The sequence below is a fragment of the Lathyrus oleraceus genome, chromosome 7 (genome assembly GCF_024323335.1).
Source record: "Lathyrus oleraceus cultivar Zhongwan6 chromosome 7, CAAS_Psat_ZW6_1.0, whole genome shotgun sequence".
Taxonomy (NCBI): Eukaryota; Viridiplantae; Streptophyta; class Magnoliopsida; order Fabales; family Fabaceae; genus Lathyrus; species Lathyrus oleraceus.
Window position 1 is genome coordinate 539,850,005 of NC_066585.1, and position 27,053 is coordinate 539,877,057.

Here is a 27,053-nt window from a genome sequence, read left to right on the forward strand (position 1 = left end):
CGGATGATGGTGATAAATCGACAGTATAAATTTTTTTACACTGACCGTGTATAGTAATTAATCTCAAATCTTATCTATTCAAAAAAAAAAGTTTAACTTGATGTGAGTTGTGTATGCTAAGTCGTAAAGCTCTTTTAGTTAGTATAGCATATTTTCACCCCTCAAAAAATAACTATATCTTTTATAATTATCTATGTATTTAATTTATGATTTTAATTATTCACAACTTATTTTTAGTATTTAACATGTAACATGTTCTTAAATTTCATTTATTTAATGAGGTGTCTATGTTCATTTGTGTTTGTTCACTATAATAAACACGTTCAAATTTTAGAATTTGAGAGGTTTAAAAAGACATTCTAGATTTTAGAACTCGAAAATATTTTTTTTTAACAAATAAAGTGTTTTAAAGTTTTAAGGGTACAAAAATAGGGTTTTGCTAACTTGTGTCCCAAGGGCACAAGGTAAGGTTACTACTATTAAAAAAATTATGTTGAATAAAACAAAATTTTAAATTTTAAAAAATCAAATACACGCATTTCAAAAGAATATTTCTATAAATATATTATTAACTTATATCATTGGGGCACATATTAACATTAGTCAGAAAAATAAATTCTTTTAATAGATATTACATTTGTGTGCAATAATTTTCTAAAGAAAATGATATTTCAACTATCTATTTGTTTGACTTTGAGATTGGTAAATTTAATTTTGTTGATAGAACTTAAGTATCTTCTAATGCTACATGACTAAAACATAAAAATAATTAAAATTAAAGATAAAAAAAAAATTGTTTTTAAAATGGAGTTATAAGGCATGAGGGTATTTTGGGAATATTTGTAAATAAATTGTGTCGGGGATGTAGTTAAATTGATTTTAATCGAAGCTTTGCAAAGAAAGAATATGAATTGAAGATCGTGTGATTGGCGCTCTGTGTTTCAAGGTTTCGATTTTCTCATACTCTTTCATTTCTTAATTTCAAATTCAAATCAATTTTTTCACTCTAAATTATCTATTCTTTTTCTTAATATTTCTTCTTGTTTGTTTCGTATATCTGATTTCTCTAATCGATAGATTCGATGGTTTTCCCAAACAATGTTCCCGTGATTTCTATAAACCCTAATTATCAGATCGATGTTCTCCGATGCTTATTCACATTTTTAGGGTTTTTGTTATAACTGCCCTAAACATTAATGCTCAATTTTGATTCGCAGAGATGTCGGCGTATGAGAATGTTGTTGGTGGTAAACTGAAGCTGAAGGGAAAAGCATTGGATGTTGCCGGTGGAATCAAGAAGAAGAAAAAGAAGAATAAAAGAAATCAACAACAGTTTTTGCAACCAACTGAAGATGAAATTTCAGCAGGTTAGTATCTATCTCCGTGTCCGCGCACATGTTCATAACTATATAACCTAACAAGAAGAATTAAAACAGCTTTAGGGTTTTGGATTCTTCAGCATGCTATGTTTTTCTTTTATCAATTAATGTCAAAGTGGTTGTATTTGATGTATGGCATATTTTCATGCAATCGAGATGGACGATTTGGATAGAAACATGGTCTTGGATAGAGTATTATGGCGAAAGTTGATTTATGTAGCCGACTTCACTTAATGGGATAAGGCTTGGTTGTTGTTGGTTTATGAAATTGATTCCAATGTGTGAACTTTAATGAATGTCTTAATGCGACTAGTTATTTGTTATGTAAAATGTTTTGCCTTTGGCCAAAAAAACGATGATGAGAATATGAATGGATTTTGGAAGAATATGCGATTGTTGTCTACGTGATTTGATTTAAGTAAATCAGTATCAGGGTGAAAATAATATAATGAAACTCTGAATTTTGAATTAGTTTACTTTTCATGTTGAATATGAGTTTTTTTTACTGAAAATTATAAGGGACAAGGGACATTGTTTTATGGCTATAATCAACAATAAAGATCATTTTCAGAAACTTTTGGGTTTTAGCAAACTGGGAACTGTTGTGCAATTGATTTTTGAACTGCTTAGGTAGTCACAGTTCTTTTTGGTTCGCAATTACGTATTTTTTATGTTGTACTCACCATAAAATGTGCAATATATATACTTATACTTGGTGCTTTATGTATTTGATGTAGGTGGAAGTACGGAACAAGCTAAAGATCCTAATGACGAAGAAGTAAATGATGGGGGTGAATTGAACGGGGAAGAGAAGCCTGCTCATTATGATGATCATCTTACACCAGCAGAGAGGCGGTACATAGAACAGAGGGAGCAACTTGATGTTCATAGATTGGCCAAGATTTCTAACAAATCTCACCGCGATAGGATTCAGGATTTCAATCAATATCTCGCAAACATGAGCGAGCACTATGATATTCCTAAAGTTGGTCCTGGGTGACTCAAGGAGTTGTTCAAGTATGAAGAAGGCAAATCCCTGTCATTTGTATTTGTATGTTTAATACTGACACCATATGCTTGCACGGTAGTTTTTTTTCACTACATTTTGGTTTGGACTAAGCTATACTTCTGATGATAGAATTTGTGCAAGTATGAAGAAGTGAAGGTTTTTATTTGTAGGGAAGTGATGTTATTATTGCCTTCAATGAAATTTCCAAATTTCATAACAATGAAAGGAAAATGCTTATATAAATTGTTAATTGCTCTGATGGTGGGAACTGATTGATCATCAGAAGGAATTTTGCTTGTAAACGTATGGCTTCTTGTTTTGAACAGAGCAAACATCTGAACCTTGGTTTTTTAACTTTCTTGCAATTATGAACTTGATGTTACTGGTTTAATGGCTCATGCTATTATTTGATACGAATAACATGGAGTCTGGCTTATGGCATTATCGAATGTTTCTCATGATTATGCCCATTTGTTTTAATATTTTTTATATCAATGTTTTGAAAAATATTAATTAAGCTTGCACTGTTTTAAAAACACCAGTAATTATACTCAAGATATGCACAAATCACAACAGAACAGATTTATGCGCAAATCACAAAAGAACAGATTTATGCTCAAATTGCAAATATCACAACAGTTAGATTGCAACAATACTATAAAAATATTATACAACAATTAATATGACAGAAAACAGTAATTTGCTTATGCAGTAAAACGGCTCATAAAAAACAACAAAGAAAACCAATATGAGGTTGACCTAAGTTTTTGAAAGAGAGCAGCTCCTATGACAATCAAAGAAATCTAGTTATTCTCTAAACAATACAAATACAAAACACTTTCCTTTTCTTATATCATGAAACTCTCATTCTTAGAACTGTCATATCACATCACAAGTCCATGTATCATAGAATGTCTCCTCAAATTTCAAATACATATATCATACATATAAATATACATAAAGAACAACAGAGTTAGAAATAGAAAACACTATTTTGCTAATATAGCACACTCATTAACCACTACCATCTTAAAACTGTGAGTTTTTGTCCTCTATGGGTAGTTGCATATTCAAAAGGCATCTAAGGGAAAATCCACACTTAGGAAACTTCAATCAATTGGACTAGATATCCCTCTTCATGCTGGTTGTGGATGCAATCCCTGTTTATCATCTGAGATTTTACTTAATGGTGGTTCGTACAGTCCATGGTTATCTTCGAAGACTTAGCAGTGGAGGACTGGTGGCTGGAACATTCGGTTTCATGTATAGTAATATCAGCATGTTGAAGAATTCTCCGAAAAAAATTGAGTCTTGTTTGAAGAGGCTGATTTGCCAAAGATAAATATTCAACAGAGTCTGAATTAAATTTTTGGAGTAACCAAGCCTTCTCATCATCAGTAATTCCTAGAGCAGTCAAACCCCTCTACAGGCCCCGCAAAACCCCTCTCCTTCCTATACTCTCTAATTCCCATTCTATCTGATGTGGAGGGAAGTATCCTTCTCGCCTTCTCCTCACAAACCTTAAGGAGTTCTTCCAACGCCTGGGCATCATTTTTGTACTCTATGATTTCACCACTCAGACTACTTTGCGGCCTAACTCTAGAGTGCACTGTTTCAAGGGCATCAAATGTTAGAGAGCCATATTTGTCAGTAAAGGAGTCAAACACATGACGAATATTGAGCCTGAGAGAATGACTCAACCACTTTTGAATCAATTCAGGGTCACTTTTATACTCCTTATAATATTTGATGACAACTTTCAACACGTCGGTTATCGTGGGATTGTGAAATAGACTACGACTTCCCAATTCTTTCACAATTTCCTCCCATAAGGCAATATCATACCAACTTTCGTATTTGTCATATGGAGGATGTCCAAGTCTAGCTTTGAACAGCTGATTAAAAAGTTGTTCTTCATTCAGATCCCTATCCCCAACAACCTGCTGCTGCATATTCTGCAAAGAAGAAAACAAAACGTAGATTAAATTAGTGAAATACCTATTGCCAAATTACATACAAGCTTGAAATTACATACAGCAGGTCGTCTCTTGATTCTTTCCGACTTCCTTCGGGGTTCTTGTATCTGCTTCATAGGTGGAGGCACAGCAGAAGCCGAAGCATCACCAATGGACAGGGAGACTACATCCAACACCAACTTATCATACCCCTCCTTCGTCACGGAAGCCAAATTGCCGTCCGCCGAACAATCCTGCTCCCCTGAAGCCGAAGCCGAAATGTCATCCACCACAGCATTAGTCGAACTGTCATCCACCACAGCATCTGAAGCCGAAATGTCATCCACCACAGCATTAGTCGAAATGTCATCCACCACAGTATCAACCTCTACTCCATGTTCACACCATGGACAAGCCGTTATCTAAAAAAAATAAGAAAAAAATTTGATTTCGTTGCTAACCTTAATTATAAAGCTAAACAGACAAACTGACTATATAAATACTATGGCATCAATGGTGCTACAGCTGAATAATGATGACAACAGTATAAAGGAATTCGGCAAAGTAGAATACTGAGGAAATGGAATAACGATTACAATAAGAAATAGAAGAAAAATACTAAACATTGGCATGGGCACATGACTTTGAGTCCAAGGCAGCAGCAATAACAACAGCAACATGTTGCTTGTTCGGGAAAAAAAAACAGCAACATGATAGACCTAAGAAACTTAAACTGAAACGAGATCGAACAGTTGATACAATGATAACATCTTTTCTTGTCCTTCTATGATAACATAAAAAATAATTTTATAATAGTACCTCTGAGGCTTCGATCATTTTCAACAGCCTCCAACCGATCCTTTTACTTTTGTAGCTTTGGATGGGAGGATGGATAAAAGCAAGGTCTGGCATTGGCGCTAAGGATTGTATTCTACTAAATACAATTGCCTAACAATGATGTTAACATATATTATCAATAGCAGAAAAAAATTGATGAGAAATATCAGATATAAAAAAAATAAAAATGGACATTGAACTTAAACGAATTACCTCAAAAATTGGAGCGAACCCGCTAAAGAAGTGTTGCACCTTACCCGGCGCATCCTTCAAATTCTTAAGTTTCGCGAATGAGGCATGAAGATTATCAAAGATAACTTTCGGCCAATTAACATTTCCTAAGGCGTCTAAGTTATCTACCATTGCCCAAGACGATGAACGCGGCACTTTCGGATTCGGGGGCATAGTAAAATGAGTTCAATCAAAAAGAAAGAAAGAAGTTTTTTGAAATTTGTTTTGCTTTGCTCGTCTGTTATGTCCATTTGTTCTAAAATAGTTTTAACATCTGATGTTTTTAATTTTTTTGATTCTGGCAAGTTCAACTCTTTTTTCAAGTCAAAGATAAATTGAGGAAATTTTCCTTGATGAGAGATTGCTAAACTACTAGTTCTGGTATTTTCCATACCAATAACATACGCTACCTCTTTAACACAAAAAAGAAAAGGAAACATAGTTGTTAAACACAAAAACTTTTGTTGTCGGTTCATAAATGTCACAGAAACTGGAAATCAATGTAGCAGAACTTTCTCTATCATTTTCTATTTCTAAGAAACCTCTGAAAACAGAGTTGCTCATCAGAGTCTTTTTTTCAGGAGTTAAGTTACGGGTCAGACACACGAGTGTTTGTAAGCTTGCACATAGCTTAACAGGCTGACTCGTTTTTGTATCCTACAAAAAAAATTAACAAAATAAACTGCGGAACTTTCTCCAATATGGCGCGTAACGCCGACTCTCAAAATTAAACATAAATTCCAACAACATATATAAATACTAAACACACAGCGGGTTTTTATCCTGCAAATAGCGGCCGCTCACTTTATGACTTATTTCCAAATAAGGGTTTTTATCAATTTTTTCCATCCAAAACGCAAAAGCAGCCAAATAGCGCTACCGATCCGCTACGCCGCCGCTATTATCCTGCAAATAGCGGACGCTATTTCCGCTTCTCTAAATAGCGGAAAACGGCCTTATAGCATAGCGGAGAGGTGGTCTGACGCCACGCTATAGCGCCGCTATTAACATCATAGCTTTTTACATTGTAATTTGTAATATCATACCTTTGTTGACATTGCCATTGAAGAGGAGCCTCTTGCACCAAATTATCACCACTACAGAAACACACACAAAGTCAAAACCCAATTAAAAAACCAATTAAAAAAAACTAAATTTTAAGCACATTCATACAAATACAAATTAATCAGAATCACATAAACCCTAATTTAATTGATCACTCTAACAAACTCAAATTCATTAATCACATCTAAGTATAATTTAATTGATCACTCTAACAAACTCAGAATCAATACACACAACAAAAAACATATACCAATTGAAAATCCAATTCCAACCACATTCCTCCGTCAAAGTAACAAATCAAATCAAATCGGGCTAAAAATTCAATTTTTTTAAAAAAAAAATTAACAAACACTTGTAATTTTGATCAATATATATATATATATATATATATATATATATATAAATTTCTATTTTAAAATTATTGAATATTTTTGAAATAGAAAATTAGAGATTTTTTTTGTTGTTAGAAATAATAATTTAGACTTTAATGTACAAATATATGCATGTTATTATTGTTTTACTAACTATTTAATTTTGTTGCAAAAATTTGATGAAAATATTTTTTAAAATTTTTTGTTTTCGTTAAGCGAACACACACTCCAAAACTCATTTTTTTAACAAATCAATTGTAAAATTTGTGTGCAGTAAAAATTTACTGTAACAAGTAGACTCACCCAATTAACAAGACAACATCCACCCGGATCTCATTGTTTGAAATACAAGTCAACCTTCTATTTCTCTTACTTCCTACCCAAATACAAGCTCTCTGAGTTGCTATACTCAAATCTTGAGAAACAAGAAGTTATTGCATTAATGCAAGAACCTATGGACCTCCGCATGTGCCTCACCAGGTTGTGCTCCAAGAAGGTTAATCAGCACACTTTGACCCTCATCTTTAGTTAATGCGTCGTGGTCAAGCAGACGGCCGGTGATGGGGATATGCAACAGACACGACACGTCATCTAGTGTCACTGTGACCTCCCCGACAGGCAAACGGAATGTGGAGGTATCTGCGTGTCACCTCTCAGCAAATACGGATATCAGACAAGGATCTAGATGTTCATACCCTATCTTGGCGAGGTCTGCCAACCCGGTCGCTTGCACACGATCCCTAAACCACTGCTCATCCGGCACTAATGCAGCCAACTCCCTCATCTTTTTCCCGTGGCTGACAGGGACAAGTTGCAAACGATGCTGCAAAAAGAAGAAAAAAAATATATACAAATAACATTAAATAAATACCAATTGCATAATTAAGTAACTTAAATAGCATTGCGAAAAATATTTATATCGTAACAATTAAATAATAAACTTACGTAACCTTTGTATACATATCTCGCAATATGGGCTTTGTACGATGCGAGAATGCTGGTGTCCTTCGGCCCTCCAGGAACATAGTTAAAGCTAAAACAGTGCCGTTTAAAACTGATGAAACTCTAGTGTTAAGTGAGGATGATGATGAGGTTAAAGGTGATGATGAGGTTAAAGGTGATGACGTGGTAGAAAAAAACTAAATATTATTACTTAAATATTTTTTTGCACTATATTAATAGAAAAAGTGTAAATAAAAATAAATTATATAAGTAACATTAATCATTATTTCTACTTACGAAAATGTCATCCTATCATTAAAAAAATCACGGCAACGCCATTACCCGTACGAACGCACGGCTATTATACTAGTTTCTTAAGAAAATCGGTACCCGATTCACAAATCCAATATCCATATTGATATTTTGTTTTTTATTATTTATTTTTTTATGAATGATTTTGAACTGACTTTTTTATTTTATTTTCACTCCGTCTTCAAGCTTCGCAAAGCACGATCACAGTCTTCAAGCTTCGTCTCTCAGTCTCCAAGCACATCACGCTCGTGGGTCTGTTCCTCTCTGAATCTCTCGTCGATTCTCTCGTGAAGCTTTTAGGTAAGCGATAATCTCTTTATTTCTCTCAGATTCCCTTTGTTACCAATTTCTTGTTTCATATTTGTTTGGGTTTTCTCCTCTTTGAACTATATTGAAGAAATTAGTGTTTCTCAATGAAACAACAAGCACATATCAAAGTATATATTATATAAACTAACTTATGAAACAACATGTCAAGTGTGTGGATACACAATTATGTATCATTCCAAAACACAACTTAGCAGCAAACAAATAAAAGCTATGTCCTTTCTTTTAATTAAATAAATAAATAAAAGTTATGTCCTTTCTTTTAATTAAATAAATAAATAAATAAAAGTTAGAAGAAGTGAAACGTTTATTTTTATGATAATCAATCTGGTCGTCCTCTCCCAAGAATAACCATGTTTGAGCTTCAGCCATTTGCTTTTTTTCTCAGATCCATTAAAAAAATATTCGAGATAATCATCAACTTGTTGAAGAGAATTTTTTTTATTTTTGTGATGATCAGCGAGTTTATGAGATAACTTCTCCACATCTGATGGAAGCTGCTGCAAGCTGTTACTTTCTTCAAGTTTTTCGTTGCGGTTACTTTCTTCAAGTTTTTCGTCACATCTCAGTCTCCTTTCCAGATTTGAAAATATCCTTAGTGTAACTCCCCAATAATTATATTCGTTTAACCAAAGAAGATGATATAATTATTATTTTTATGATGTTGGTGTTTAAGTGAAATAAAAAGATTTATTTAGGATTAAGGTGAAATTTATATGACGAGCTATTTTAATTATGTGGTAAGGAAAAAATCTTATATAATTTTTTTTTTATATTAATTAAGAAAATAAAAATAATAATAAGAATATTGTTAATATGTAATGTGTGTGTTTTTATATTTATATAAGATAAAGTGGGCATGCAATGTGATTCTATTTGTTTCTACGTACCATGCAAAATCAAATGCCTTTTTTTTAGGTTTAATATATTATATTATAAGCTAATAGTTAATAAAAGGATGGCATGCATATGTGGATAGTATTGGAGTTTTAATAACTTATCTTTCATGTGAATCTGTATGGACGGTGCAAGTGTTCCGAAACACATGTTTAATGTGATGATAGTACAAAAAATTAAGTGGACATGTAACTCATTTTGGCATTCAATTGACGTGGACTGTAGAAGAATTTTTATTCAAAAGTAATAATATACTTCAATTAACCAAGTAGGTCAAGTAGGTCAGTGTACCAATTAACCAAAAGTAATATTATACTCTTTATTAATTCTCTTTGGACGGTAAAATATTCTCCTTCTTTGGAAATACCCATATGTAGTTTTCTCATTCAAAGTCATACAGCTATCTTCATTCACACCAACCTCTATTGTTTGAATTTTGAATAAATAAGAACGGATTCATATGATAAACACGTTTTTACTATGAACTAAAGGCTTCACTCCATCTCATATATATATATATATATATATATATATATATATATATATATATATATATATATATATATATATATATATATATATATATATATATATATATATATATATATATATATATATATATATATATATATATATATATATATATCATGTGTGTGCATGTTAAGCTCATAGATAATTACCCTTGTTTTATACTCTCCATGAAGTAACCCGTACATCATGCATCCCATTAGCAAGAAACAATCATAATCATATATCTCCATAAACAATACCTCATATAGCCTTACATAAAACCTTCAAACTTGAACCTTCCATTAATTTAGTTCTCCCATACTAGAGAATATAAAGTTTCTAGTTAGATCCTAGTTTGGGCCACTGTTCGTATAGAAGATTTTGAGTGCTTTGTTCGAGGGTCAAGGTTGTCCGGAGAGCTTGGAGCTTGATCGAGATTATTATCAGGTGGGGGAAGATCCAGTACTCACCGGGATGGTTAGCGTAAAATAGTTCATTTAATATGCATAGAGTGACCTACGCCCTACAAGAGGTTGAATAACCAGCGATAACTAAAGCCATTTAGTGACTCTTCGGAGTGAAACTAACTGGAGTTTAGGCCATCGAGGGTCTGTTCGATAATATGATAATTTTTATAAATAATTATATATTCTTATGTGTGTTTGTAGTAACATGCTTTAGATAATGTTTATTTATATTCATTATGATATCCTTTACTTGAAAATGTGATATAAGTATTCTATTTTGGTGTTTATTATGTTATATATGATTCAATATTTTGCGGAGGCTTATATAGAGTGAGTTATAGTAAAAAGAATGTTGATGGTCTTATTAATAATGATGGACTTAATAATATCGATAGATTAATGGTACTCCACTAAGATGACGATATGATAATATTGACCGAGATGGTGAGATTATGCTTGAAGGATTGAGGTACCGATAGGTGAAAATTTTGATAATTGAGAGATTCGTATGGAATCTTAGATAATGGATAGGGTTAAAGGAGAAGTCTAAAGGTAGGATGATGAGTTAGATAAATTAGGTAGGATGTATAGAACTCGTGAGGAAATAAACAAGATACTAAATGATAAAGCTTGAGGAATGAGACTTAAGAAAACGTAATGAGCCTAGTAGAGGGAATATGAGATATTAGGGTGTATAAGATATGAGAATAAGACGAACTAATCTAAAATGACGAATGGTGTACCATACATTAAAGAAGAATATAAAAGACGAATGATGAAAGATGAATGACGATTGACGGATGACGAATGATGAATGACGAAAAACTATTGTTATATGATAATTAAAATGACGTGGATTATAAGGATTACATGCCTGCTTGGGAATGTGTTTGTATGATGTTAGTAGAGGTTCATGCATCATAACATATTGCATGACGACGAATGACGAATGATGATGATGAATATATGATTGGTAACATAACTCTGACATATATTATGATGACGATAGGATTCGGTACCGGCATGCATATAGGTCGTAGGGTGTGTCGTCTGGCATATAGGTAAAGTTAGGATCTGTATGTGCTATATGATAAAGGGGTGTATGTGTTATAGTTGTGGAGAAGTTTCCATGAGTATGGGTCTGTATAGGTGCAAATGATGTGTGTGTGTGTGTGATGTTTATAAGATTACTTTAAATAACTTGTTGATGATATGTGAATGCAATGAAGAATGACGAACAATGATGACGTAATTATTTTATTGTTATAACCAATGTAATTCCAAATGTTAATATGTTGTGTTTTCTGACCCTTTGTTTGTTATATGTTGATGGTATCTGTACTCATTGGGGGTACAAATACTCAGGACGAGGAGTCTTAGCTGCTGTGATCGTTAGGAGGTGGCAATGGAGATTTTCTTCTCCCTATCTATTTATTTAGTTCTTGTTTAATTGCTTAGCAATGCGCTACTCTGATTCTGTAACACTACGGGTTAGGGTTGACATTCAGTTGTTTTTTTTCTTCTGTTTTTCTTATGGAACTCGAGAACTATGAGTCTCCTAGTTATGATTTTCTCTTTGGTTTAATAAGTTCCAAAAACAAGGATGTTTATTGGTCATGATGAATGATGAATCTATTTTCCATTGCATTAATTATCTCTTATCCTTCTAATGGTCTCATTAAAAATGTTGAAAGTCGGTAGCATCCTAAACTGTGTTGCTTATATGTTGTATTTTAAAAAAAATATCGGGTTTAGGGTGTTGCATAGTTGGTATCAGAGCAGGTCGGTCCAGCCGGCCTAGGATTTCCCTTACGATGTTTTTACCCTTTGGGCTATATGTGTGATAAGGACACTATAGATGCCTAACTCTAATAATTGTTTGTTTACTTTGAGCGTAGGAGGATAAGAAATGGCAGGGAGAAACGATGCAGCAATTGCTAACGCTATGACAACAGTAGCACAAACACTAGCACAGGCTAATGCGGTTATCCAAGGGCAGCAGGGGGGACCTAATGAACGCAGACTCGACAGGTTCCTAAGGAGCAATCCACCTAGCTTCAAGGGGATGTATGATCCAGATGGTGCACTGAATTGGCTACAAGGAATTGAAAAGATTTTCAGAGTCATGGAGTGTATTGATGAACAGAAGGTCAGGTTAGCTTCTCATATGCTGGCCGAAGAAGCTGAATACTGGTAGGATAATGCTCGACAGAGGTTGGAGGCTGCGGGAACTGAAATCACTTGGGAAATTTTCAGGAATGAGTTCTTAGGGAAGTATTTTCCAGCTGACGTCCGTAACAAGAAAGAGATTGAATTCCTAGAACTGAAACAGGGGACTATGTCGGTGGCTGCGTATGCGGCAAAGTTTGAGGAGCTATCAAGATTTTGTCCTCATTACAATGCAGTGGAGGCTGAACATTCCAAATGCTTGAAGTTTGAGAATGGGCTAAGACCGGAGATCAAACAATTTATAGGCTACCAGCAGATACAATGGTTTTCAGAACTAGTAAACAAATGCAGGATTTATGAAGAGGATAGCAAGGCAAGGGCTATCCTCATCTATATTGATGATGTGCTATTGTTCTCAAAAGATGAAAAGACCCATAAACAATTATTGGGTCGATTCCTTCAAACAACCCAATAGCATGGAATGATGCTCTCTGAAAAGAAAAGTCAATTGGGCCAAATAGAGATTGATTTTTTAGGGATGCATTTCTCCCAAGGGAAATATCAACCCCAACCTCATATTGCTCAGGAACTGTTAAATTTTCATGATGAAAATTTTACTGTTAAGCAAATCCAACAATTTCTTGGTATAATTAATTATATCAGAGATTTCCTTCCAAGACTGGCGAAATACACAAGCCCTCTATCACAAATGTTAAAGAAAAAACCACCACCACGGGGAACAATGGAAACTGAAGCAGTAAAAGCCTTGAAGAAGATCGCACAAACTCCACCTGCCCTAAAAATCCTTGGAAATGGGAAAAAAATTCTGCAGACCGATGTCAGTGATCACTATTGGGGAGTAGTTTTGATAGAAGAACTTGAGGGGAAAATATACTATTATGGTCATGCCATCGGCCAATTTAAATAAGCTGAAAAACACTATCACACCACTTACAAAGAAGCTCTCGCCGTAAAGATGGGAATTCAAAAGTTTGACTTCTACCTAAGAGGCTACCAGTTTGAAGTCCAGATGGATAATTCATCTTTTCCCAAGATCCTTGAACTCAAAAGTAAGATGCCACCCGATCCTCAAACCCTTCGCCTCAAAGATAGGTTTTTTAGATATGATTTCTCTGTAAAACATATCAAAGGAACCCAATATGTGATTCCGGATCTAATATCCCGACCTATGAAACCTGTCCAGATCATCACAGTCAAACACACTTTCCCTTTGATTCTTATGGTCAGACCACTACCAGCTCATGCATCCACAACCAAGAATCTTCCTCTAGGAATAACAATCTCCTCTTCACCATCCCAACTCAAACAGTATGCCAGAAATAATCTCTTTAATTACATGACAAAAATCATAAGGAATAAACTCCCGGAACATACTCCTTATTTCCCTGACACACCTTTCCTCATACCAATTTTAATAAACCCAAATGTCAAATTCACAAAAAACCATTTATGGTATATCTGGTGTGCCACCGTATTGTATTTTATGCCTGTTCTTATTCCCACTGAAGCTATGTATCAACACATAATGAATCCCGGGAACCACAAGTCCTTAATTTGGACTACTCTTGAATGGTATTCTCCATTACAATGGTGGAGAAATAAATTAAAACCAGTCATAGACGAGGTCAAAGAGAGAAGATTAGCCTTAGAAGCTATTAGCAAACTCAAATCTGTTTTCTTTCTACACATGCCTTATCAGACAGATCCCGCAACAAGGTTACTTAATTGTAAGAGTTATGTTCACTTATGGGAAACAATTGATGATTATTCTCCCAGCCTAAAAATCACAAGGGATTTAATGGAATATGTCAACTGCATCAATCTTTATGACCTAAAGAACCTTGATGATAGTACAACTTGTATAAGTCATGAAAAATTCAGAAGACCAGAAGTTGGAGAAAGCTCAACACAAGCCACACAACAGAATCCAAATTCTCCAATGGAAGTTGAATTCTAAGAAGGACTTGTGGAAGAAGTTAATAGAAAATTGATGGATCACGCTTACATGATGGATGACATCTAGCAACATGAGTTATCACGTTTTGGAGATTGCTTTTTTGATGAGAACTTATCCGATCAAAATATGTCCCCATCTCATGAACCCATTTTCAAATACTAGGTGACAAGTGTCCCTTATATGCCATAAGCATGCCTATGAATAGTGTTTTCTCGTCTTTTTGTGTAAAAGCAATTCCAATATGCATGCATTAGAGATAAGGGTGTCAGACTTTTGAAAAAGACATTTCTATAATGACATGCTTGTAAATATTGTTGCTTTTGTCCTTTATGCTCCTCCCTGCCTATAAAAGGAGATCTCTTGTAACATAGTTTCATCAAGCAATCACAAATAAACCTCTTTGTGTGTTCAAGAACAACTATGTTCTAAGTATCTTTTCTTTCTCCCTAAAAGCTTTAGTTATTATATTCATATCATAATTCCCCACATAGATGCAAGTATGCTCTACACCTGCCTCAAATGAGGATCTTATGTATTAGAAAATATTTGACCTTCGATCCATACTACGGTCCTCACTATTATGGAATGTCAGTTTTAATTGATAGTCAATGTTATGCCTATGGTTGGCTATTTGATGACGATTCAATTGAGACTGGTTTCATAATATGTGAGGCTCTCAAGCAGTATGGTATCAGAGCCTCATTAAGAAGAAGGAGTGCATATGGTGTGAATATAGTAGAGAGAAGGAAGATTTTTATATGGTGAGAATAAAAATATTTTCAAATTAGATTTTTATTTTGTGTATGTCAAATATGACGATTGTAAGTAATTTTTTTATAATAATTTTATGAAGAGTTAAATATCCAATAATACAAAAATAAATTATTATTATTCTGTCACATAAATATGTATGTCTTAAATTTATAGTAACGAAAATAAATCAATCATACAATAACTTGAAAATATATTTACCCTACAAATCAATTTCTTGATAATAATGATGAAAACAAAAACTAGAAAGGACAGCATCTTACCAGGCATATTCCCCTAGTGATATAAGAACGGATAGAATCAAATATGTGTTTGCCCAACATTGACGTCATAAAGTAAAATAGTACAAGTAGTTATTTTTGTTTTGTTATATATATATATATATATATATATATATATATATATATATATATATATATATATATATATATATATATATATATATATATATATATATATATATATATATTATCTTAACAATATTATATAATAACTGATTTACACGTAAAATGCATGTGAAGTTTAATATTTTTATTCTTATGATTCCTTTTTCTTCTCTCAAGCTTGTTAATGAAAAAAAAACTCCAATTAGTTTTATTCAGAACAGAAAAGAAAAAATTCACATTTGACTCTGCAGCTAGAGTGAGACAACTGACAAAAGCGATGCCGGAGGAAACGATGTCGATTGATTACGCCATGGAGGCGGCATCCGGGCCCCACTTTTCCGGCCTTCGACTCGACGGCGGCCGACTGTCATCTTCTTCTCCAACCTCTTCTCTCGCTCCCAATTCAACCCTAACCGCAGATTCTCTTCTCAATCAACCCTTCGTTATTGGTCACTCTCTCTTCTCTTTTCTCTCTCCCTCGCTCTCGCTCTCGCTCTCTTTGAATTTGAATGTAATGAACAACGTACGGTGATGGTGCAGGTGTTTCCGGTGGAACTGCTTCTGGAAAGACCACAGTTTGTGATATGATCATTCAACAGCTTCACGATCATCGCGTAGTTCTTGTTAATCAGGTACCCTACTACATTACGCTAGATTCTTAATTCTTTCTCTTCGTTCAATCATACGTTTTATTTTTATAATTTTTTAAACTGTACAGGATTCGTTTTATCGTGGGTTGAAACCGGACGAGTTGGAACGCGTTCATGAGTACAATTTTGATCACCCTGGTAATTAGTTTAATTGATTAATCAATCATTGTAGCTTACAGTTTAGAGTAAATTAGATACACTTTATTCCTCCAATGTGTGGGACTACGCTGATTAAGAAAGTTTGTTGGAGTACTAATTTTGTTGACTATTTATATAATTTTACATGTTTATCTTCAAAAGAGAGAGTTATTTAATGTTCATGTAAGAGTATTTAATGCAGATTATAGAAAAAAATATAATATAGTTAGGGTCTATGTGTAAAGAAATGATTGATGCACCATGAAATGTGAAGAGCATCTTATAAAAACGGATAAAGAAAAAACTCGAGGTCTTATAATTAGGAAGAGGTAGTAAAAAAAGAGAAATAAAATTATCTGAATGTCTTTTATTAGTCGGTTTGGCTTTTGTATGTGTCTTTTATCAATTAATTTGGTGTAACTTGTAAGGGGTGAAGAAGTGATTTACTCTACTTAGAGAGTAGAGAAGCCTCCTAAGAAGAAGATACAAAGAAAAGACTAATTTCTCATTCCATAATCAATGCTTTAGTCAATACAAACTTATATATAAATATTTCTTAACAAAATTTGTAACAAGAAATAACAAAATGCTAACAAACTTATTCTAAATTGTAGATTAGTCCCCCCTTTATCCCACCAAATGGATTTTCTATAGTTGTGAGCCTCCAAATCATAACATTTGGTTATCATATGCGATATTAGTTAGTTAGGTCTATGAAATTACTAACTGACACACTCAGAAATGTTTTTGTAATTCCAATACATTTTGGAACTATACTGACACCGTCTCACATATCTAAGGACCAAAATAACGGTTTACTCTAGAGTTTACAATACATACATTGTGGGTGTAAATCAATTTTAGTCCATTAGTTTGCCATGCCATCCTATTCTTATATAAACTTGTTTTGAAATTGATTGTATGAAGTAGCAAAGTAGTGATTGTTTATTGGATGGCGGTGCAAAACTAATGTACGCTAACAATCCTTTGAATGAGGCTCCTTTGTGTTTGTTTGTTGCAGATGCTTTCGACACAGAGCAACTGTTAGAGTGTATGAAGCAGCTCATCAGTGGCCAAAGAGTTAAAATTCCCATTTACGACTTCAAGAAGCACCAACGCTCTTCTGATAGTTTTCGTCAGGTATACAGTGTGGATTATGTATCTCTGTCTATATTGACATTGCCAGTTTTAGGTCACCTATTATTTTTATTATTAACTAAACAAGTAAAAGCGTGTGTATAAGAATAAGTGTCTTTAGATGGTAAGACGGGACCAAAGTTTTAAATATATGTTGCGATAACATTTGTGTCATAGTACTTGATATTTGGAGAATCGTGGTCAAATGTGATTCAGTCTCATTCGCGGTCGTGTTAGTTTTCCATGGACAAAGCCAAGCTTTAGCATGAAAATAAAAAATCCTTCTCGCTGAAAGGGCTGGTGAGAAATTCAAACACAATGGTCGTTGTTTCCTGTTTAGAATTACTTCATCGTATCACACACAGAGGACAGAACTTAATTGGTTTGATGAATCATACACTTTGTAAGCATTTCATGTTGCACCTAATGAAATCTCTGTCCTATGAGCAATGAAACATATCATTTGGTTTCTGTTTGATTCCTGGATACTTGATATGGCACAAATACTATATGACATGAGTATGGGGATACCATAAGTTCTTAAAAATCAAAGATACGATACAACCTAGATACGTTATCACAGATTTCTGATTTATGATAAATATAAATATTTTACTTAAATGCATCATATTTGCAAAGATGCTTTGAAGTTTTTAATTTACATATAGCTTTATATGTAGGCATATGTAGTAGATGATGACAACAATTTACCTAAAGATACATGTGATTGTAACAAAAAAGAAAAGTCACGTGTATTTTATCTGTCTATACCTAAAATTATTATTTTCCTTGTAAACATGTCACATGTATTTTCTCCAGAGTTGTCAATTCCAGATAGCGGAGAGGCCGATCCCAAAAATGGGATATCGGGACAGCGGATTGCAGGATAACCGCTATTTGACTATTTTTTAGACTAATTATATGAATAATCTATAAAACATATATTTAATGTAAAACCAAACAAATAAAAGAGGAAGAAGAGGAATAGAGTTATTAAATGACTGTTACTTAAAAAACAGAGGTAAAATCAAACCAGATTTATTTATTTTAAGGATACATCTGGGTTTTTGCGTTCAAAACAGTTCAAACCCGCTCGGATCGGGAAGCGCTACCGCTAAGCATCAAATAGCGGAGGATCACCGCTCCGGGCCGCTATCGATAACTCTGATTTTTTTCCTAACCAATGTCCAGTCTTACAAAATATATCACTAGTCCAGTAGTCCTATTTAAATTAAGGCTTGACTCTATTCAATTGCTTATTGTATACTGTCTAAAACTAATTGTATCATTTTCATCTCTCTCATTGTCATCATTTTAAAAAGCATAGCTTCTAAGTTTAATTCACCTAGAGACAACTCCATCAATTCAAGAAGTTGGTCTTCACGGTCTTCAAATAGATCATTACATCTTTACTAGTGTGCCACAACCACGTCTATCCTTTCTTATATGATATCATTAAAGAATGAATTCTACACAAAATGAAGAACAAAATTGTACAAAAAGCTATAGATATTCCTAAAGTGTCAGAAACCGCATCTCAAATGTATCGGTCAATATGTATCTAGGTATCATATCGGACCAATATGAGTATGACACTGATACTTAAGCAATTTTGAAGTAGATGGGCTTCATATGTGCTGTTAACATTTTACTTTTCCTATTTGAAGGTTTTTCTGGTTATTTATGAATGGTAATTGACATTTGTAGTCTATGCTCAGGTTAATGCATCCGATGTCATTATATTGGAGGGAATTCTTGTATTCCATGATCAAGGTGTCCGTGATCTGATGAATATGAAGATCTTTGTTGACACAGGTTTGATACATTTTTATTTTCATGCCAACCCTCTTCAGTGATGTGTCATTTCATGTGTAAATATTTGTATAGTCTACAAATACTGCAGAGTGTGTGAGATAAGAAAGTCTTGAGTTGTTCCCCTCCCCTTACTGTATGCCACATCAGCATAATTAAGCAAAAGTTAGTTATGACAGTGTAGAATAAGGCACCCTGGGTGTTGGATTAGGCTTGCTAGCTATAACTACCCGTGTTCAGTTATGGCTGAATCAATTAGTCATTGTAACAGGTTTCACTGAGTATGAATCACTTTTTCTGTGAATTTTCTCTCATCCTACCGAGTGCTATGATTGCTAATTATTTGGGACCATTTTCTGTCTATTTCATCTACATTTTTGTGTTGCATTCATGTAGGTACTTGGTAAAATTAACTACTTGAAAACATATATGAATCGTTTGTTAAGAATATGAAAATATAAACTCCTAGAAACAGCAAATGCACAACAAAATTGATGTAGAACTGAAGCCGTGGATGAACCAAGGGGACACCAGTTATTATCTTAGTTTTTTAGAATATTTGAAAAATTAAATGAGTAGTGTAACATGGATTATATTTTTAACTGTATAGGATTTAAAATTTTCTAACCAAAACCAATAGGCATTCCACTGATATATTATTAAGATCTATACTACCTTCTCACAAGTAACTTTATTTTGTGAACTGCAACTTCTCTGATATATGGTCAGTGACATGATTTGAGGGTTTAGTAAACTCATTTCTCTATATGTTCCCTAAATTCACGGTTCACCTCCCTTTCATTTCTGTCATTTTGGGGTAAATTCTTTTATCAGCTACTGGTCCTTGATTGAAGACCACTTCACAAGAGGTGGCTATTATTTTATTTTATGCAGTGTTGGAAGCTACCCTACCCTTCCTCTCTTTGTTTAATAATATATTTGGTTATTAATTGCATACAGATGCTGATGTGAGGCTTGCTCGTAGAATTAGACGTGACACAGTGGAAAGGGGCAGAGACATAAACTCCGTTCTTGAAATGGTAAGTCCAGTAGTTTAATCAGGAGTCGCAGTTTTACAACAGTTAGGCTAATGTTTATAACTCTTCCATACAATTTTTTTTTTAAGAAAGCTTGACATGTAAAAAATAAAGACAGAATTTTATATTGTTTATTCTTTATGAGATGTGATCAATCACACTGCATGGTTATTCCTAACTGCCTTAATGTTGGCTTTTGTAGTATGCAAAGTTTGTTAAGCCTGCTTTTGATGACTTCGTTCTACCATCAAAGAAATATGCCGATGTGATCATTCCTCGTGGAGGTGATAATCATGTTGCCATTGATTTGATTGTGCAACACCTCCGTACAAAGCTTGGTCAACATGATCTATGCAAAATATATCCAAACGTGTATGTTATTCAATCTACATTCCAGGTATCTTTGAACATAATTTGTCAATTTCTTTTTCCATTTTAACTAATTGAAAATTTGTAGAAGATCCTGCGTTTTGCTTCTCACCCAAACATATTGGAATACCTTGGATTTTAATTTCAATTTAAGAAAAGGACATGTTCTGTTATGATTTATGACAAAAAAGAGTTAGTATTTTTCATAATACATGCAGATTGATTGGTTTTTATGGTTAAGGTTGTCAAGTCAGTTTAGTCTTTAGTTCCTAAATATTGAATAAGCAGTCATAAGTTATAGGTGCTTACAGAGAAGTGAGATGAAACAACTTCTGAGAGAGTTGAAGTGCATAGGCTAGTCTCAATTTATATAAAAAATTATTCGTTAAAAGAATCATAGGCTCTATTTGGATTGTTTTATTTGAGCTTATCTATTGGCATAAACACTTATGACAAACTATTTCCTAAGTTGTTTTCAACTTATTTCTATAAGCTCTCCAGGACAACGTGTAAAAACAGCTTATGGATTATGCAAAAACAGTTTGACTATCTTGTAAAATAAACAGTTTGATTTTATTTTATCTTGTGTCATAGTTTTCATAAGCACTTATATGATAAGCGCTTATACTATACACATTTTAAATTTTCTTTTCCTATAAGTTCTATTGGAAAGGTTTACCCAATTTGACTCTTCATGTTTAATTTGGACATACACTCAAGATTTTTTTTATTGGTTATGGTTATATATTTCAGATAAGGGGGATGCATACATTGATTCGTGACACAGAAATATCAAAGCATGATTTTGTATTTTATTCTGATCGACTTATACGCCTGGTACTGTATGCTTTATTGCTCTGATGAACATTTTTACTTAATGGGGTTTTAGTACTTACATATATAACTACCTTTGCTGATTTTGGTCATCAGGTTGTTGAGCATGGTCTAGGTCATCTTCCTTTTACCGAAAAGCAAGTTGTTACTCCAACAGGCAGTCATCTCTCCTTGTACTCATTTCTTGCAGTTTTTCACTTTTTATGTTTATATCATCCTCTCTTGTGTGGGGACAATATTTGTGCTTTGTGAACTGGAACGTGTATGGCTAAGAAGCAATAGGACACAAAGTGATTCATGTTGACACCATTAATTAACTGAAATGAGGCTTATATTACAGGATCTGTCTATACTGGTGTTGATTTCTGCAAGAAATTATGTGGTGTTTCAATTATTCGAAGGTGAGCTAAACTCTGAACTAGGTATTAATTTCCGCAGGTCCAGTCCAAATGATAGGTTGCTCCCATAAATGCAACGGTGCAACTAATAAAATTAGTTCCTTTGTTGCACTCTCAGATGCTTGCTTTGGATGTGCTTACCATCTAGAATATTGAATCCTTGTACTAAAACTTATTCACTTTTGCATTCTATCTTAGGCTGTTTCCAGTTGGGTGAAATTTTTTCGTTGTCCTTTTATTATAGTGGTGAAAGCATGGAAAATGCACTTCGTGCATGTTGTAAAGGCATTAAAATTGGAAAAATCCTGATTCACCGGGATGGAGACAATGGAAAACAGGTAGGTAAATTATTTGGAATCCATGAAGTTGACTAGGGCAGCTCTCATCTATATGTTTGCTATGGTAGTTTGTATTTAATGGTAATACTTCTCTGAGCAGCTTATCTATGAGAAGCTTCCCAAGGATATTTCAGAACGGCATGTCTTGCTTCTTGACCCTGTCCTTGCTACAGGTGAAATGTCCTTCCACTATTAATTGTTCCACTTAATCTTACTGTGTCATATTATGAAAGGCTTTATTTGCTTAACTCTTGATAGAAGTGGTAATCATTGAGATAAGAAGAGAGTAGAGAGAGTTAACAGAATTTTAGAAATTTCCAATATGATCAATCCTATTACAGTAGGAATATTTATAGAGCAGTCTTAAGCAACTAACTCTCAACAGAATTCAGTTAGTTGTAACTTGTAACCAATCTCTAACTGAATTCTGTTAGGAACAATCCAAATGAAAGGGAATTGGGCCAAGGCCCAATTCCTAATACAAGTGAAAGCCCAATCCTATATTCCTATTAGTCCTCCATCAAACTCAGGGTGGTTGATCAAGTGGGCACCTGTCAATTATTTATAGTTTGTTCCCCTTAGTGTTACAAACTTATTTGTGGACAAGGGCTTGGTAAGTACATTAGCAGCAGTAATGTGTGACACTATCAAGCTCTTATTAATCACTTTCTGACAAAAAAGATGTCCACTTCATATGTTTTGTCCTGGAATGTTGTACAGGATTGTGTGCAAGAGACATCGCACTTAGATTACAACAACAACAACCAAACCTTATCCCACTAAGTGGGGTCGGCTACATGGATCAAACATTGCACTTAGATTATCACACAAAATTCGGGGGACTTGATGCTTGACTTTGAGTTCCTGTAACAGTGATTGTGTTAGACTCTTGAGTTTTATAACTGATTAAATTATTGGGAGAGTTAGTGGGTAATTATTAGAATTATCATATTATTAATTAAGAGTGTTTAGGTTTAAAATAAATAGGGGAAGACATTAAGGGAGTTGATCAACTTGGAATTGAATAGGAAAAGGGGCCATTTTGGCATTGGGAGGTGCAGACCCTCGAAGTTCTGCGATACTATTTTGTAATTCAAAGGGGTTTTCCCTATATTCCTTTATATATCAGTTGGTTTCTATCAACTGGTATCATAGCACTTTTGATCCGAGAGAGGAAATATAAAAAAAAACAGAGAAAAAATGGAGTTGTCATCAAGAATGGAAGGAATGTTTGACCTTGTTGATGAAGTGTTGAAAGAAATTAGAGATTGGAGAGGAGAACTCAAAGAGTTACGATTAGAAATACCAATCTTTGAAGGAAGGGATGTTGTTGGATGGATGATCAAGGTTGAAAAATATTTTGATGCAGGAGGTGTATGTAAAGAAGAAGATCAAATACCAAAAGTTGCGCAATGGATGAGTGGTAAAGCCGTCACATGGTACCAATTATGGATTTCGGTCAATCTAAGTTCCACTTGGGGAAATTTTAAAGATGCAATTCTCAAGAAATTTGGGTCAGAAATTGATTCAATAGATATTGAAGAATTAAATGAGAGACCCCCGGAATGGTTAGACCAACAACCTCCATTGTCAAAATCACCCGACATCAGCATGGCAGTGTTTACTGATATTCCTAAAATAAGGTCTAGGAACGAGAACGTTCTACTGCCGGTATTGCCGTTGCCTCAACAGCCGTTCACTAGAGGGCCGCTGACAGCAAGCAAATTTGATCCAGGAGAAATTCTTCATGTTTGATGTACTACTCAATCGTTTTGTTTCAAGTTATGGGATCCGGGAGGATATATTTTTCTACTGTGTATTTCTTTCACCTTGAGGACAAGGTGAATCTTTAGGGGGGAGTATTGTTAGACTCTTGAGTTGTATAACCGATATTAAATTATTAGGAGAGTTAGTGGGTAATTATTAGAATTATCATATTATTAATTAAAAGTGTTTAGGTTTAAAATTGTTAAGAGTCCCACGTCAGACAATACATGGCCTGAACATGTGTTTATAAATGGGGGCAGTCCTCACTCTACCAACCGGTTTTGTAGGGTTGAGTTAGGCCCAATCACACATTCTTAACATGTGTGTTTACAAATGGGGGCAGTCCTCACTCTACCAACCAGTTTTGTAGGGTTGAGTTAGGTCCAACCACATGCCTTAACATGGTATCAGAGTCTGGTTTAAGATCCGGTGGACCACCCACCATTTATTTCCACGCTCCATATGTCCAGTCCTGGACGTGAGGAGGTGTGTTAAGAGTCCCACATTGGACAATATATGGCCTGAACATGTGTTTATAAATGGGGGCAATCCTCACTCTACCAACCGGTTTTGTAGGGTTGAGTTAGGTCCAACCACATGGTGTCTTAACAAAAATAAATAGGGGGAGACATTAAGGGAGTTGATCAACTTGGAATTGAATAAGAAAAGGGGCCATTTTGGCATTGGGAGGTGCAGACCCTCGAAGTTCTGTGATACTATTTTGTAATTCAAAGGGGTTTTCCCTATATTCCTTTATATATCAGTTGGTTTCTATCAGATTGAAGCCATAGGATTTCTGCATTTGCATAAGTTAGGCTTCTATATTCTGCCTCGACACTAGATCAGGCAACCAGTGTCTGCTTTTTGGCCCACCAAGACACAAGATCAGGTCCTATGCACCAGAAGTGGATCTCCTGTCATCTGGGTTAGAAGCCCAGTCAGCATCACAAAAATCCTGCGATGGTGATAGGTAATAGAAGATTAGTTGATGCAAGTAGAAGGCCATGATTGGTTGTGCCTTGAAGATACCTTAGGATCCTTTTAACAACTTTCTAATGTTCTTCTAGGGGATTAGAAATAAATTGGCAGACCTTATTTCCGGCATACGAGATTTCAGGTCTAGTCACTGTGGCATACTGAAAGCCACCAACAATTGACCTGAAACTAATGGGATCAGTAACTTGTGCAGAACCAACTTTTGACAATTTTGTGCTTGAGGCCAGAGGTGATACAATACAGTTGGCAATGGCCATGTTGGTCTTATTTAGGTGATCCCTAATGTACTTGCTCTGAGATAGCAGCAATGACCCATTGGAGAGATGATGAACTTCAATGCCAAGAAAGTAGTCCAGCCTTTGGGGATAGGTGAGTAACCAAGGAATATACATTCCTCAGAGTGCATTGCTGGTTTATGAGAGTTATAAGGTCTTAGGTGGGGAAAGCAAGCATAACCAAAGGCTTTATGAAATTTATAGTCAGGAAATTGAAAATTCAAAAGGAAGAAAGGAGAGGAGTTGACTAGTGAGGGAGAGGGTAGTCTATTGATAAATGATAAGTTAGTAGCCAGCCTGCCGTCGGGATAAAAGCAACAGCTTACCATTTTGTTGTTTGCTTTAAAAGAGCAACATTTTAATTATATAAAATACTATTTTCTAGTCAGTTGGTTATGTGAGAGGAGATGGTAAAAATATAATTCGATTTATTTGTTAATTGTATTAGCTAGCTAGATACCACATAATCGGTAAGAGCTGAAAGCAGTGACTGACGATTTGTCTGAATCATGCTCAACTTATGGTTTACTGAATCCATTTTTTCTGCACTGTTGATGATTAAATAATTATAATTAATATCAATAATTTTACTGCAGGTAACTCAGCCAACCAAGCAATTGAATTACTCATTCAAAAAGGAGTGCCAGAATCCCACATTATATTTCTGAATCTCATTTCTGTGAGTTTATTTGAATGCTTTTCTTTACAAATACAATCATGGTTATTTGATTAGAATTTCCCTCTATTAACATGCTATGATTGTGTGAATCTTTGTGATTTCAGGCTCCTGAGGGAATCCACTGTGTGTGTAAAAGGTTCCCATCGTTGAAAATTGTCACATCTGAGATTGATGTTGCATTAAATGAAGAGTTCCGTGTTATCCCAGGATTGGGTGAATTTGGTGATCGCTACTTTGGCACCGATGATTGATCCTGCAGCGTGTCGAATGGTGGATACATCTTTTAGTCAACAAATGTCTTGGCTGCATTGTATTGAAATATTGAAGATTTAGCAAATGGCTGCTATGTGATTAGAATAATATGAATGCAAACTCATTCTTTGGCTGATATGCATGATTGGTTTTCAGCTTATTGAATGTAGAGATAAATTCTAGCTAGATGATGATGATGCTATCATACAGAAGTTCTGAGTAGACAACTCTATCTAGTTCAGCCAAGGTTATTTGGAAAAATATTGGATAGGCGCCAAACTCAAACTATATCAACCGTTGATCACTATGCAAACTTGGTATTATTCCACTAATTTTATCATATATATGGATAGGGCTGGACAACGGGCCGGGCCGGGCGGTTTCGGGCCCAAAACCCTCACCCAGTCCAACCCACGGTTCATATATGAAGGCCCATTTCCGCCCAATATCAACACGGTTTGGACGGGTTCGGTTTGTGCGGATTGCGGATTTGTTTTAGCGGTTTATTCGGGTTAAAAACAAACTTATATATGCAGTTATTACCATTTGTTAGTCTTTCAATCTATAGAGCACATTCCAAGAATCAAGTATACACAAAATCTTATAAAACATCACAGCTGAGAATTTTAAGAATGCAGCCTAATGAATCCATTAATGTACGACAAGTAATTAAACTCAATCTTACAGACACACAACTTAGAGGAAAGATGAGTGAAATGGAAAGCAGAAAATAATACATAGACATTGAGCTATCAACAACTACGT

General features: G+C 34.5%; 4 protein-coding genes and 1 long non-coding RNA gene across 5 annotated transcripts; 4 read left to right on the forward strand and 1 right to left on the reverse strand.

Moving 5' to 3' along the window:
* The first annotated feature begins 801 nt into the window (after positions 1-801).
* LOC127107145 (uncharacterized) lies at positions 802-2,779 on the forward strand. Its single transcript, XM_051044423.1, has 3 exons — positions 802-946; positions 1,218-1,367; positions 2,117-2,779. Exons 2-3 carry the CDS (start codon positions 1,220-1,222, stop codon positions 2,377-2,379), a joined length of 411 nt encoding a protein of 136 aa, XP_050900380.1. The 5' UTR covers positions 802-946; positions 1,218-1,219; the 3' UTR covers positions 2,380-2,779.
* A 392-nt stretch (positions 2,780-3,171) lies between these two features.
* On the reverse strand, positions 3,172-6,551 carry LOC127107146 (uncharacterized). Its single transcript, XM_051044424.1, has 5 exons — positions 6,458-6,551; positions 5,394-6,068; positions 5,163-5,291; positions 4,424-4,765; positions 3,172-4,343 (listed from the first exon to the last, which is right to left on the reverse strand). The coding sequence occupies exons 2-5, from the start codon at positions 5,583-5,585 to the stop codon at positions 3,783-3,785; spliced, it is 1,224 nt and encodes a 407-aa protein (XP_050900381.1). The 5' UTR covers positions 5,586-6,068; positions 6,458-6,551; the 3' UTR covers positions 3,172-3,782.
* Positions 6,552-8,106: 1,555 nt separating this feature from the next.
* Positions 8,107-11,903, forward strand: LOC127107147 (uncharacterized). The gene is made up of 3 exons (XR_007795639.1): positions 8,107-8,175; positions 8,288-8,401; positions 11,668-11,903. It is a non-coding gene; the product is annotated as an uncharacterized LOC127107147 (long non-coding RNA).
* Positions 11,904-12,211: 308 nt separating this feature from the next.
* On the forward strand, positions 12,212-12,946 carry LOC127104872 (uncharacterized). The gene is made up of 2 exons (XM_051042017.1): positions 12,212-12,456; positions 12,559-12,946. Exons 1-2 carry the CDS (start codon positions 12,212-12,214, stop codon positions 12,944-12,946), a joined length of 633 nt encoding a protein of 210 aa, XP_050897974.1.
* Positions 12,947-15,738: 2,792 nt separating this feature from the next.
* LOC127107148 (uridine/cytidine kinase UKL1, chloroplastic) lies at positions 15,739-26,595 on the forward strand. Its single transcript, XM_051044425.1, has 14 exons — positions 15,739-16,055; positions 16,147-16,238; positions 16,325-16,394; positions 17,416-17,534; positions 19,250-19,346; positions 20,304-20,383; positions 20,583-20,777; positions 21,503-21,586; positions 21,680-21,740; positions 21,924-21,984; positions 22,226-22,319; positions 22,420-22,492; positions 25,954-26,036; positions 26,141-26,595. The coding sequence occupies exons 1-14, from the start codon at positions 15,791-15,793 to the stop codon at positions 26,285-26,287; spliced, it is 1,521 nt and encodes a 506-aa protein (XP_050900382.1). The 5' UTR covers positions 15,739-15,790; the 3' UTR covers positions 26,288-26,595.
* Positions 26,596-27,053: the final 458 nt, after the last annotated feature.

Excerpts from the sequence above, each read along its gene's own strand:
- LOC127107145 (XM_051044423.1), top strand. The coding sequence starts at position 1,220 with ATGTCGGCGTATGAGAATGTTGTTGGTGGTAAACTGAAGCTGAAGGGA. Across the intron at positions 1,368-2,116 it reads TGAAGATGAAATTTCAGCAG|GTGGAAGTACGGAACAAGCT; the intron begins GTTAGTATCTAT and ends TATTTGATGTAG.
- LOC127107146 (XM_051044424.1), bottom strand. The coding sequence starts at position 5,585 with ATGCCCCCGAATCCGAAAGTGCCGCGTTCATCGTCTTGGGCAATGGTA. Across the intron at positions 4,766-5,162 it reads AAATGATCGAAGCCTCAGAG|ATAACGGCTTGTCCATGGTG; the intron begins GTACTATTATAA and ends TATTTTTTTTAG. Across the intron at positions 4,344-4,423 it reads GAATCAAGAGACGACCTGCT|AATATGCAGCAGCAGGTTGT; the intron begins GTATGTAATTTC and ends TCTTCTTTGCAG.
- LOC127104872 (XM_051042017.1), top strand. The coding sequence starts at position 12,212 with ATGGCAGGGAGAAACGATGCAGCAATTGCTAACGCTATGACAACAGTA. Across the intron at positions 12,457-12,558 it reads ATTGATGAACAGAAGGTCAG|GAATGAGTTCTTAGGGAAGT; the intron begins GTTAGCTTCTCA and ends GGAAATTTTCAG.
- LOC127107148 (XM_051044425.1), top strand. The coding sequence starts at position 15,791 with ATGAAAAAAAAACTCCAATTAGTTTTATTCAGAACAGAAAAGAAAAAA. Across the intron at positions 20,384-20,582 it reads TAAACTCCGTTCTTGAAATG|TATGCAAAGTTTGTTAAGCC; the intron begins GTAAGTCCAGTA and ends TGGCTTTTGTAG. Across the intron at positions 21,741-21,923 it reads GCAAGTTGTTACTCCAACAG|GATCTGTCTATACTGGTGTT; the intron begins GCAGTCATCTCT and ends CTTATATTACAG.